At 58.4% G+C, this 13,484-nt stretch overlaps 1 protein-coding gene across 1 annotated transcript; it reads left to right on the top strand.

Moving 5' to 3' along the window:
• The first annotated feature begins 428 nt into the window (after positions 1-428).
• Positions 429-11,161, top strand: LOC116464098 (steroidogenic factor 1-like). The gene is made up of 4 exons (XM_032147368.2): positions 429-473; positions 778-897; positions 2,695-2,842; positions 10,910-11,161. The coding sequence occupies exons 1-4, from the start codon at positions 429-431 to the stop codon at positions 11,155-11,157; spliced, it is 561 nt and encodes a 186-aa protein (XP_032003259.2). The 3' UTR covers positions 11,158-11,161.
• The last annotated feature ends 2,323 nt before the right edge of the window (positions 11,162-13,484 follow it).

The following is a 13,484-nucleotide window of genomic DNA, read 5'->3' as shown; positions in this document are numbered from 1 at the left end:
GAAAAATAGGGATTGGGGCCAGGGGATCCCTGGCTCTGCTTCTGAGTCCTGCAGAGTCAAAGGACACTCCAAACGGGCTGGCCCTGCCCCTGCACCGAGTGTCTCTGGCTGCAGCCTGGGCATTCAGAATCAGCCCCTTGTTGCTGTTCGTTTCTGCTTCATGGGCCAGGCCACTGCCGCCCCCCTGCTCATGCCCTGGGCCTGACCGCAGGCCAGGTGGGACCTCCGTCCCCCTCCTGAGCCTAAGAGCTCTGCGTAGGCCCAGGGGGAAGCATTGGCTTCTTCCTCATGGCTCCTGTTTGAGCAGTTGGGGCTGCCAGAGGTGTGACCGACCACAGGCTTTTAAATGGGGACAATGTTAAAATTAATAATAATCTTGCCATGCATTTGTAGCAGTCCTTTGCAGAGCACCTCCACGGACATTAGTCATGAACATGTACGGCGCACCTAACATGTACGGGACTGTCCGCTCAGTACTTTGCCCACTTTACAGATGAGAAAACTGAGGCACAGAAAGGTTACCAGGACTTACGTAAAGTCATACAAAAGACAGAGCTGGGGCCTGAAGCCTGGCCCATTCAACCCCCAAACACCCCTTTGTTAACTGGCCAGACCGCTGTTGCACTTTGATAGCGTAGACATCCGGGTAGATGGGCACAGCGAGGTTAGCTTGCCCAGGCCGCACGCCTAGCTGGGTCTCAGTGGGAGGAGAAGGGGTGGAGGAAGCTCCTTGGACCCTGGCTGGAGCCCGGCCCCCTGCGTGCCTCTTCCTTCCAGGTGGCCGACCAGATGACGCTGCTGCAGAACTGCTGGAGCGAGCTGCTGGTGTTCGACCACATCTACCGCCAGGTCCAGCACGGCAAGGAGGGCAGCATCCTGCTGGTCACCGGGCAGGAGGTGACCAGCCCCTCGGCCGCGCCCCTGGGCCCTGCCCTGGCCTCGCTGTGCACTTCCAGGATTCAGGGCCCCGGAGAGGAGTACCCAGGCCTCTCGGGGCTGGCTCTGGGCACCCTAATTATCAGCCCTTTCCCCACGTTCATGGGACACCCACTGGCCCAACCCCTCTGTGAGCAGCCCTGACCCAGGCTTGAGAGGCGCCGGTCCCTGGGAGACCTGCTCTTGGGGAGCAGCTCGGGGGTGGGGGCATGGTCAGGGGAGGCTCATGGAGGAGGAGGTGATGGTGGCCCTGGGTCTGGAAATAATACACTGGCGTTGGCTGGGGAATGAGGGATGAGGGGGGCAGTCCCCACCTCCACCACAGGCTCAGAGAGGGTGGGAGTGTGGAGCCCCTGGGCCCTGCTGGTGACAGTGTGGGGGTGGCATGAGGTGACAGATGAGGGAGGCTGGAGGGTTGCTAGGGCTGGGTTAGCGGGCAAAACCTTGCAGGCCCTAAATCTTGAATGAATGAATGAATGAATGGGCAAAGGGCTCCAGAGAGCTCAGAGTCAGAATCTGGGCCCCGTTAGAGCAGGGAATGAGGATCTGGGGGTAGAAAGTCCAGGTGCAGCAGGGTCCCCAGAGAGCTTTAGGAGGAGGAGGGACACAGGCAGGTGGTATCTGAGGAGGCAGGTGGAGGGGCCAGCATGGGAGGTGGGGGGCCAGGGTGGGGACACGGGGACACAGCCAGGGAGGAGGACTCACCTGGAGAGATGGGCTGTAGGGAAAGAGAGGCAGGGAGGGAGGCAGAGAAGGGGGTTGATGGCCAGGGTCCAGCCTGCTGGCAGGAGCGTCACTCTCAGGTGGGGACACAGGAGGGGCCGTGGGGTCAGTGAGTGCTGTGGGGTGGGGGAGACAGACTCTGCTCCCAGCTCCAGCGCCCCCAGGCCCCTGCTCCTCATCTCCAGCTCTCGCCTCGGTGTCACAGGCCATCAGGGGCAGGAGGATGGGATGGGCAGCACTGGTCCCAAGGGGGTGTCTTTGAGGCTCCCCGTGAGTGCAGGTGCCTGCAGTCTGCATGAAGTGTGAGTGTCGGCAGGCCAGCTGAGGCTCTGTGGCTGTGGGAATGCCTGTTTGTGTGTGTGTGTGTGTGTGTGTGTGCGCCTGCCTGTATTTTATTGTGCAAAATCTCCACACACATCAGTGTGTGGGTGTCACTGTCTTCCCATCAACCCGTAAATGTGATCACATACATGGGTGTATGTGTTGCTGTGAGTGTGAGCGTGCAAGGGCGGGTGTGGCCGTGTGCACATGTGTGTGCCTTCACTTCATGGAGTGGGTGACCCCATGACTGTGCTCCTGTGTGTGTGTGTGTGTGGTGACTCTGAGCTGAGCTGTGATCCAGCGTGTAGGTGTGAACATGGGGGCTCTGGGAAGCCATGTGGATGCGTCTGTGTGTCCCCGCACAGGCCTGCCCTCCCCTGACCCCTCCCCTCCCAGCATGTAGAGGGGGGCCCCCTGAGCTGCTGGTGCTGCTGGGCCTGGTTTGTGTGTGAAGGAGGGGTGGACGTGGGCAGAACATGGGTGCCTCAGCTTGGCGGGTTGAGGAGAGCTCGGAAGGGTGGGCCCGGCAGGGTCCCCGGGGCTGTGCAGACGTCACCCGTGCCTGGCTCGGCACCAAGGCTGGGCCCTCCTGACCCCAGCCCATCTGACCTGCACCTCCAATCCATGCCCTCAGCCCTGCATCCCCCATCAGAGAGCCCCCTGCCTGGACCAACGTCCTCTGACTGTCCCCCACCCCGTGCCCTCTGCCCCCAGGTGGAGCTGACCACGGTGGCCGCCCAGGCGGGCTCGCTGCTGCACAGCCTGGTGTTGCGGGCGCAGGAGCTGGTGCTGCAGCTGCTTGCACTGCAGCTGGACCGGCAGGAGTTTGTCTGCCTCAAGTTCATCATCCTCTTCAGCCTGGGTGAGTGCAGCTCCAGTGACAGACAGGCAGAGACAGCCAGAGGCGGGCGAGTGGGAGGGTGGGTGAGGCTGGAGAGGTAGCCCTGCTGTGGCCAGAGTGGCCACGAAGGAGCCTCAGGGGAGAAAGGACCCCTCCCTTACTCATTCAGTGAACAAAGGTCTGAGGGCCCCCGGCCAGGGCCTGGCTCTTAAATGGGGGCTGCCCCCCCTCTGGTGGCCCATGTGACTTTAGGATTTTTATTCCAGGCTCCCATCCTGGGGTCCCTGTTTTCTCTAATCCCCGGATCTAGGGGGCCCCAATTCTGACTGTAGCTCCTGGGGGCCCGGACCCCTTTGCTCAGGCACATGTGCATCCATTCATTCACTCTACAAACAGGCACCAAGAAATTGCACTGTAGAAGGCACTGGGAATACCGCTGTGAGCAAAACCCCCAAGCCCAGCCCTTGTGGTACTGACCTTCTCTAGGGGAGACAGATCATGAGCATAATACAATTAGTAAGACGTAGGTTCCTAACACGATTAGGCAGGCATAGCCAAGAAGGTTGTGACCAGTGCTAAGGAGGAAAAGAAAGCAGAGGAGAGGCAGAGAGCAGGCCTGGCCCAGCCCAGCCCGGCCACCCACCTCACTCCCCAAGCACCTGGGGGGTCTCCCTCCCGTTGCCCTCCTGACCCCAACCCTGCCTGGGCCACTCCAGTTTGCACCTTCACTCCCTGGAAAGCCATCACAAATGCCCTCCCCATGCCCAGCGATGCTGAGGACATAGCTGTCCCTTGCCAATCGTGAAGAGACCTGCAGCCTGGGTGGTTAGGGCTGAGACAGACAGATGGGTGTGGCTCAGGGAACCTGGGGTGGGGAGGAGAGCTCTTTCTGGAAGGCTTCCTGGAAGAGGGGCATCTGAGCAGGGTTTTGGAGGATGAGTAGGAGTTTTCTGGGGGGATGAATTATTTTGCAGTGATGCAGATGGGATGGAATAGAGATGAGTGAGTGCTTCATCACCTTGAGAGGGGGCAGGATTAAGATATTGTCTTGGTGGCTGGCATTATAGTCACAGTCTGGGAAGGGCATGCCTGCCAGAGAGAGGGAGGAGTGGGGAGTGGGGAGTGTTGCGGAGGCAGAGGGGATTAACGAAAAGCGGGAAGCCCAGTGCTTGGGCGGGATTGGTGACATCCTCCATGCCATGCGGCTGGGTGCAGTGGGCCGGGTCTCCCGACTCTGGCAGAACAGGCTGGTAACTGGAGGGCTTATCTGCAAGGCCACCTTAAGTCACCTCTCAGGACACCAGCCAGGGCTCTGCAGGGGTCAGCAGGGGACAGCCATTAGGGTGGGGGGCGAGTAGGATCTTGGGCAGCCAGTTAGGAGCTGTGGCCTGAAATCCTTACAGGAGCCTCAGGGACCCAGGCCCGGTTGGCTGCAGCTGGGGAAGCTCCCTCCTACCTCTGCCCACAGCAGCACCTTCCCTGCAGCCTGCCAGGCTCAGCAGACTGGCACAGGATAGAGTCACAGACGTGCTTGGTGGGGGTCTGTGTGGTTGGGGCATGGAGCCTGCAGGAATTACGTGAACATCTGTCTCTGTTTCCGTGCATGTGTGTGTGCTGGCATGTGCAAACGACGAACTTTCATACGCTTGTGGTTTCTTAATTGTTAGCCTGTGTGAAGAGTTTGTGTGTGACTGGGGATGGACTGGGAGATCTGGGAACATGAGGAATTTGTGGGGAAGGGTGGTGCTTGGAGGCACCTAGAATTGGAGTGTGTGTCCACGGGAGTCCGGGTGGTTTGTTAAGATGAGAGTTCTTGACCTGGTTGCCATCACAAGGCCACTGGGAGGGCCCTAAGGAGGGGTGGGTGGAGGGTGGGCTACCAGCCAGCAGGCTTCTTTGCCAGGGCTCTGTCTGTCCTTGGGTGTCCCCTGAAGGGCAGGGACATTGTCTTGGCCCCCAGCCCCTCTTCCCACCAAAGCCCTGCGCATAGCTCTGGCGGCTGCTGGGGGTGAATCCAGGACTCCTCCTTCTCTGGGGCTTAAGGAAGACCGCAGAGCTGAGCCCTCTTCTCTTGGGTCCAAGTGTAGGCGTGCTCAAAACTGGAAGTGCCCCGCCCTCATGTCATGCTGGTCATCAGCCTTTTTTTCCAGATGCAGCAGCTGAGGCCTGAGAGGTGGGAGAGGCTCCAGTGCTGGGCTGGAACCGGCTGAGTTGAGGGGAGAAGGGTGCATGCGTGCGCACTCCTGCTGCGTGTGTGAGAGAAGCAAGGTGGCGCAGTGCTTAGGAAAGGGAACTAGATAGGGATGAGGAGTGGATTCTGAATCTGGTCTCTGGTCTCTTTCTGGCTGTGTGCCCTTGGGCAAGTCACTCCCCTCTCTGAGCTTCTATTTCCCCCATCTGTAGAGTGACCCTCCTAGTAATCCCTAATTTGTTACAAGGATTAAATAAGAGAATTCCCCAAAGTACCCAGCGCTTGGCTGACCCCTGGGAAGTGTGTGTCGGAATCGTTTTAATCATAATCACCATTATTAAGTTAATGTGCATATGCATAAGAATTAAGTGAATGAATGAAGCAGCTCACAGTCTCCATCTTTATCATTGTGTCTGGCACAGTGCCTCATCCTTGGGCACAGGAACATGGGTCTGGCTGATGTGGGTGGGTGAGCCCTGAGCCCAGCAGGCCAGGAACCTCGTGAGGTTGAGGGTACCAGAGGAGGAACAGGAGGAGATTCCAGGACCCCAGCTGATGGCAAGCAGTGAGAGAGGGATGTGGGGGGCTGCAGAGGCCTTTGGCTGGCCAGTTCCAGGTTGGGAGAGGAACCCCATCAGTTCAGTGTGATCAGGGTTGGGTCAGAGAGGAGAAACCAGCACCACCTGGCTATCAGGGAAGGCTTCCGGGGGGTGTGGGCTCTAAGCTGGGCCTAGCAGTATGAGTAGGAGCATTCTGGGTAAAAAAAAACAAGCAGCATTAATAGCTTTCCAGACTCAAGGAACAGCTTGTGCAAAGTTCTGGGGAATCCTGAAAGTTCTATGTGGCTGTAGGGGTGGGGACGGGGTGGGGAGGAGGCTGGCGAGGGGACAGGAGCTGAGCTGTGCAAAGCCTTGAATGCCGGGGCCTGGTACCTTGAACTTTCCCTTGGGAAGGATTTTAAGCAGGCAGTAACATGATGAAATTTGCATTTTATCAAGACCCTTCTAAGTGCAGCATGGGAAAAGGATGGCAGGCAGGCAGCCTGGCAGAGGCTAGAGCTGGGGCTGGGCTGCAGCAGACTCCAGGGTCTGGAGCAGAGGTCTCCTCTCCTGATCCCACCCAGACCACCAGAGCTGGGGCTCCAGGGAAACTGGGACCCGGAGAGGGACCGCCACTTGCCAGCAGACCTACAGCTGGCGCGCAGGGCGTCCCCCTCGGGAGGCGGCTTCGCCCTGGGCCGGACTGCCTGGCCGCGCTAGTGCTTGTGGCCCCCCACCTGCCCCACCTCCCTGCGGCTCACTCAGCGCCTCCTTCGCGCCTGCCTCCGCATAAGGGTGCCATTTGGTGTCTAAATAGCCGTCTCGGGAGGGCGCGGAGGCAGGTAAGGAGGTTTAATTAAAATTAGTGCCTCTCTCCTGGCAATCACGGTATTTATGAAGATGGGCCCGGCTGGCATTGTTCTGCCGAGGACTTAATCGAAGCTTAATGGATTGACCTAACATTCGATTTCCTGACTTCCATTGAGGCGTCGGCAGCAGCATTCCCTTAAGCGTTTGCAATTTACCCACTGCTCCGCGCCAACAAAAGGCGGCCTGAATAGCAGCCCCACTCGAGGGGCCATTGTGCGCGGGGGCGCCTGCCTGAGTTACCGCTATTGGGACAACATTCTTTATGCCTCGCTGGAATGAAAGGATTATTCAAATATTCAATTAAACCATGAAAAGGGGGCTTTTCTGAGAACCTGGGGGCCCCCAGCTCTGCAGAGCTAGCGGGCTGCTCTCTGAGGTGGGGGCGCCATCTCCCAGCTCCCTCCCACCTCCACCTCCGCGAGTGCTGGGAGCTGAGTGGGCTTGGGGGGCGCAGGCACCTCTCCAACATGCCCGTCTCCAACCTTCGGGCGCCCAGGGCCCAGAGCTGGGCATGCAGATGAGAGCCAGCTCCTGGCCACCCTGCGAGGCAGAGATGAATTTGCCCCTGTTGTGCAGATGACGGGAAACTGCAGCTCGGAGAGGGGAAGTGACTTGCCCAAGGTCACCCAGCTGGTTGTAAAGCTGGGATCTGAACCCCTGACACATGAAGGGGGCGTCTCCAGGTTTGTTTGACCCCGCTCTCGTGTCTGCTGGAAGAACGGTGTGGTGTTCTGTGGGTTGCTGGCACCGTCACATCTGTTATCCGCTGGACTCTTCACAGTGATCTCTTTAGAGACTGGGGCGCAGGGAGGCTTGGGGAAGGGGAGTGACTTGTACAAGGGCCTCCAGGTGAGGAGGAAGTCAAGTCTAGAGTCCAGAGTAGCCTCTCTGGGGGAAACCTAGGACCCCAGGAGTGGGGGCTCTAGGACAGGACTCATGGATGGCATGGGACATAAAGTTATGTCCAATCCCGCAGGAACATGCATCCCAGCTTGACCCAGCTCCTGGGCAGGGGGCCCCAGTCCTGCTTGCCTACCATGGCAGACTTGGGCTTTGGTGTCAGATAGACTTGGGTTTGAATCCAGGCTCTGGCACCTTGTGTGTCTTCAGGGGGCCCTGGTTCCCTGAGCCCTGGGGATGCACTGCCCTGCCTGTCTGGATGTCTGCCGAGATGAACCGAGCTGGGTGCAAGGTGCCTGGGGGGTGCCCAGGAAACTGGGTCTGGGCTTCTGGACTGTAGCTGCTGAGGCTCCGTTAGCGACTGTGCTTCCCTCCCCTGGCCCTGTGGCTGACCTCTCGGGGGCAGTCAGGGGTTTCCAGCCTGCTGAGAGCTGGGAAGCCATAGAACTGCTGGGAGTGGGGGCATCCCTGAAACCTGTCCTCCTTCTGCACCCACCCCCGCACCCCTGCTTCAGTGTCCCTGGCACAGTGCTGCTGAGAACAGTAAATCCTGGTAAAGCCAAGGCCCTGGTCTTCCCCAGCCTGCTCCCGCCCCTGCCCCTACTGCGGCGTCCTGGCCAGTCCTCCCCACTCCAGCTGCTTCCTCCAGGACCCTTTACTGATGTGTGACCTTGAGCTGGTCCCTGTCCCCCTCTGGACCCCCATTATGAACTGTCAGAAGAGAATGTCAGGAGACTTGCTCAGCCCGGGACAGTGGGGAGTGAAGGCAGATGGGACAGGGATGGGGCCAGCAGGAGCTCAGCTAGGTGACACGACTTACCATGACCTTTGAATATATTTGGGGCAGGCTAGGCTAGGGAGTAGGGCTGCTCCATACAGTTGGGCAGGTCATTCACTGCACAAGAGCTCCTGGGCCAGGAGGCGTTGGGGTGGATATAGGAGTATCTCTCTGGACAAGGGGGAACTTCCATGTAATTGGCATAAAGGTGCCTTCAGGGTTAATGGTGACCCTGGGGAAGTGAGGAAGAAGGTGCTCCTGGCTTGCTTTGGAAGGGAGGGTGAGGAGCCCGGGCTGGGGTGGGAGGATGGAGGCCAGGTCCTGCCGTCCACCCCCGGGCCCAGCTCCGGTTTCCCTAAATCCGACTTTGGACAACACAGGCCTCAGCAGGCGCGCTGGGGGCGGCCAGGGATCAGGGTTGCCAGGAGCGTGGCGCTCTCCTGGCGCAGCGGGTGTTAAGGGGGATTAGGGGGCCAGGGCTGCACATGCTGCCTCTGGACACCCCCGCAGCTGCAGGGCTGGGGATGATGGGGTGGAGGAGAAGTGGGTGGGTGACCATTTTCTGAGCCACTGGTCACCCTATCCCAGGCAAGGCCGGGCTAGGATTTGAGGCCTGGGGACAGATTCTGTGGGTTCCTGCTGACCCTGCGCCCCCAGGCTAAGCACCTGCTAGAAATGTGCCCAGGAGCTGAAAGCGGCCTGCAAGCTGTGACAGGAACTTGGGCGGCAAGAAACTGACCCCGGCTCTCCCCCTCCAGGGAGGAGGAAGGCTGGTCAAGTCAGGGCGGGGGCAGGGAGCATTGCACCTCAGCAGCAGCTGGGATTCGAACCCACATCTGTCTCACTCCAAAGACATTTTACTTTCTGTCTCTTCACTGCACCTCAGGCGTGGGGGACACATCAGTTGCACTCCTCTGTTCAATCACTGGTGCACGCAGAGCCAAACCCCCTCCACCCCTCCCCAAAGGGAGCCCTTCCTTGATGTTTAATGCGGGTGGTCCTGTTTGCCCCTGTCTTCCCACAAAGCACGTCTGCTTTGTGTACAAGCTTTATTTATTTATTTAGAGACAGAGTCTTGCTCTGTTGCCCAGGCTGGAATGCAGTGGTGCCATCTTGGCTCACAGCAACCACCACCTCCCGGGTTCACCTGATTCACCAGCCTCAGCCTCCCAAGTAGCTGGGATTACAGGCGCGCACCACCATGCCTCGGTAATTTTTTTGTATTTTTAGTAGAGATGAGGTTTCACCATGTTGGCCAGGCTGGTCTCGAACTCCCGACCTCAAGTGATCCACCTACCTTGGCCTCCCAAACTACTAGGATGACAGGTGTGAGCCACTGCGCCCGGCCAACAAGCATTTCTAGTTTATGTACATGGCTGAGCCTTATCGATCTCATCCTGACCTCCCTTCTGTGATTTTTGTTTTCCATTCAGCCCCAGGCTTTGCCCTGCGTTGTGTGGCTCCCTGACTTCTGCCTACTGCACACGACTCCTCGGGGTGCGGCCACCACGTGGCCATCCAGGCTACCTCCTTGCCACCATGAGCAGAGATGGCCCCTGACTCATGAGCTTTGGCTTAGGATTTTTTGACTTTACGGTGGTGCAGAAGATGAAAAACATGCATTCAGCAGAAAGCGTGCGTGGAGTACCCATGTAACCCTTCTGTTTTGCGTTTTCAGCATGGTGTTCAGTAAACCTCATGAGATGTTCAACGCTTTATTGTAAAATAGGCTTGCATCAGGTGATTTTGCCAACTGTAGGGTAATGTGGTCTGAGCACATTTAAGGTAGGCCAGGCTGTGATGTGTAGCAGGTCAGGCGTAGTAAATGCCTTCTGATTTATGATATTTTCAGCTTGCGATAGGTTAGTCAGGATGTCAGCGCATCTGCACTCCTGCAGTGAACGTGTATGTTCCCCCATGGCCCCATGAGAGTCCTTTCTGGGGGTACTGGAGCCTCTCTGTTGGTCATATGGGAGACTAAAAGAACATGCCAGCTGTCCTCTAGAACGGGGCCACCAGTCCTCCTGCGTTGCAGCATGAGATGGGATACTCCCACCCACAGTGCGCCTCTGTGGGCATGGTGCTGATGGGGTGACAGTGGTGATGGTGGCAGAGTGGGGATGCGGATGGCAACGGTCATGGAGATGAGGCATCAGTGATGATAGAGACAAGATGGCTTTGATCGTGCCAGGGGGATGGTGTTGGTTATGGCAGCAATGGTTGGCCATGACGGCGGTGAGAGCAGCTCCCATTGTGATGGCATTATTGTGGTGCCAGCTAACCCAACTCACCGAGCTTCTCACGTGCCAGACACTGTTCTTCAGAGCACTTTCCACACAGCAGCTCCCTAAATTCTCAGGACAGTGTCGTGAAGTTGGCACTGTCATCACGCCCATTTTACAGATGGGGAAACGAGAGGTTCAATAACTGCCCAGGGATCCTCCCCGAGGGAGGCTGGTGACGGGCTTCATGATTCTTGCTCATTGTGACCACTGTGGTGATGATGATGGCAGTGATGATGGTGACAGGTGACTGTGGTTGGGTGGTTGATGGTGGCGGTGGCCACGTTTATGAAAAACACAGGCATGTGGGTATTGGTGACAATGGTGGTGTTTGTCAACCAGGGTGACAACAATGGTGATGGCGACACGGTGCCAACGGGGAGACCATGTTGCATGGTTGATGGCAGCAATGCCCATGTCTTTGGTGGTCATAGGGAAGGTGGTATTGGTGATGCTGGTGACGGTGTTGGCCCAGCCCTGATGGGCATGGATGGTGACGCGATGGTGACCAAGAGCCTCCCTTTGCAGATTTGAAATTCCTGAATAACCACATCCTGGTGAAAGACGCTCAGGAGAAGGCCAACGCCGCCCTGCTCGACTACACCCTGTGCCACTACCCGCACTGCGGGGACAAGTTCCAACAGCTGCTGCTGTGCCTGGTGGAGGTGCGGGCCCTGAGCATGCAGGCCAAGGAGTACCTGTACCACAAGCACCTGGGCAACGAGATGCCCCGCAACAACCTGCTCATTGAAATGCTGCAAGCCAAGCAGACTTGAGCCTGGGCCGGGGGCGGGGCCGGGACTGGGGGTGGGACTGGGGGCGGGGCCGGGGTGGGGCCGCAGCCACACCGCTGGCTCTGCATGATTCATTTTCTGATGCCCACCAAGGAGCTCCAGCCCCGTCCCAGAGGCCGCTGCCCCTGAGTTCTGACACTGTGTGTTTGGGAAGGTGGGTGAGGCTGGGCAGGGCCTGGCGGAGGTGGGGTGGCCACTGGCACTTGCCTGCAACTTGGAGTGCCCCAAGGAGGTGGCTGTTAACCACCCGCCCCGCCTCCGCCCTGCTCCCAGCTCTCTCTCCTGGAGTCTGAAGCCTGCAGGTCCGGGGGGGAGGTTTGGGATTCCCTGGTGGGCCTCGACGTCCCTTGGATCAGAGGTCATCCCTTCCTCCTCTCCTGGAAACAGAGACAGGGAGAAGTTGAGCAGGTATCAACTCGGGGAGGAGAGAGGGTCTCCAGTGTTCCCCCCATAGAGACCAGGAGGGAGATCCTCTGTTTTGTAAACTAAGGATAACCGAGTTTGCTAAATTGAGAGGGGCTATTGGGCCCTAGAGGACACTAGGAGACTGGTTAGGACAAAAAGACGTTCTCCCTAGCCCTTCTACCCCACCTGACCTCTGCAAGAGGGGGCATTGATACATCATCCGGGAAAAAAACTTTGCTCCAGGCATCACTGATTCCCTCTCCCACCCAAGGAGAATGTTTGGTACAATCGACATCCTAGCCCCACCCGGAGGTGGCCCTCCCAGGCTGGTATTTATCTGCAAGGTTGTAGTCGAGAGGTTTTTCTCCCCCCTCTTTGTTTTTAAGCTTCTAGACACTCCTTGAAAGGTGTGTGTGATGGAGGGAAGGGGACAGATTTGAGGACTGAAGCTGGGGCTTGGGGATCACCATTAAGTACAGCCGATGGTTTCTCCCCGGACCCTCGCCTACCAAGTACCCTTGGGGTGGTGCTGGGTCATTACTTCTGAGCCCCAGCCCCAATCCAGAGAAGCGCTGTTGCCCGCCCACTAGGGCACATCCACTAGGTGAACAGTAGAATGCCTGTCGGGGGCTTCAAGTCTCTGTGGGTGGGAATGCTAGTGAACTTGGGAGGGGGCACGGGCCTGTAGATCAGGGATAGCGCTGTTGATCCTCTCTGTGGCTCCAACCCGTTGGGTCCCTTGCTGCAAACCCATGAAGCTGGCCCTCAGCTCCCTGACCCCCTGTCCTAGGTCATGAAAGACACTCTGCGAAGCACCAGGGAGAGGCCTCAGCTGCCTCCTGTCCCCGGCTGGGTGGCTGCTGTCCGTCCTGCTTTCATGTTACTGTTGCAGCTTGTGCTGAGCCTGCCCGTTTGGAGGAGACTGGGCACCCCTGCCTCCTGCCTCCTGCCTTCTGCCTCCCGCCACCCTGTCTCAGTCCCCCGGCTCTGCCCCCTGAAACATGTGCCCCTGCCAAGGCCGGAGACCCACAGCCCTGAAACGAGAAGTGCCCTTAAGGATCACCCCAGACCCCGCAGCCCTGGAATAAATTTTGCAATTAGTTTCCAGCTACCTTTGCCTGTTTACATTCTGGGGTGAAAGCAGAACAGCCCGGGGGGATTCTGGGTGGTCTAGGGTGGGGCAGCGCTGCGACTCGGATGGAGGTGGCACCCAGACCCTCTTTGGTTCAAATCTCTGAGGAGGTAGGTAGGTGGCGGGGCCGGGTGGGGGGACACCAGGCACTGTTGGGGTTTGGGCCCCACCTCATCCCTGGGACCCTGAGGCACTGGGAGGCCCGGGGGATGCTGTGGCCTCTCTGCCTGTTGTACCCTGGCCATGCCAGCTCAGCCCCCATCTTGGGGCAGAAGGAGCAGCCATTTAAGGGGCACCTACTGTGTGCCACCGTCATCTCACTGTCCCCGCAGCAGCCCTGTGCGGCAGGGGTTATACTCTAGGAGGGGAAGGCACTTGCCAAGGGCTTATGAGCCACAGACCTGGGAGACCAGACCCCTCAGAGCCCTGCCCTTTCCTGTCTGCCCCACCATGTCCCTCACAGATTCCTCCCTGGCCCCACGTGGTGGCGGCAGTGAGCACCGCCACCATCTCAGGCTTCCTCCACTCCAAGCCCCCTGCCTAGTGCTTCCCACCTCATCTGGTCACACTGACTGCTCTTTGAAGCTACTTCCGTAGGTTACAGACCAGGAAACTGAGGCACAGAGGGCCCAAGCAGTTTGCCCAAGGTCACACAGCTAAAAGCGGCACAGCCACGATAAAAAGCTCCATCGTCCTGATCCACTTTGACCAACTTGACTAATTCATCTCCAGGGTCACCCCAGGCCTCCCAGTGCTTCATGCAAATTAGAAA

The sequence above is a fragment of the Hylobates moloch genome, unplaced genomic scaffold (genome assembly GCF_009828535.3).
Source record: "Hylobates moloch isolate HMO894 unplaced genomic scaffold, HMol_V3 SCAFFOLD_175, whole genome shotgun sequence".
Classification (NCBI taxonomy): Eukaryota; Metazoa; Chordata; class Mammalia; order Primates; family Hylobatidae; genus Hylobates; species Hylobates moloch.
The sequence above is the reverse complement of the archived record's forward strand: the minus strand, read 5'-3'. Positions and strand labels throughout refer to the sequence as shown.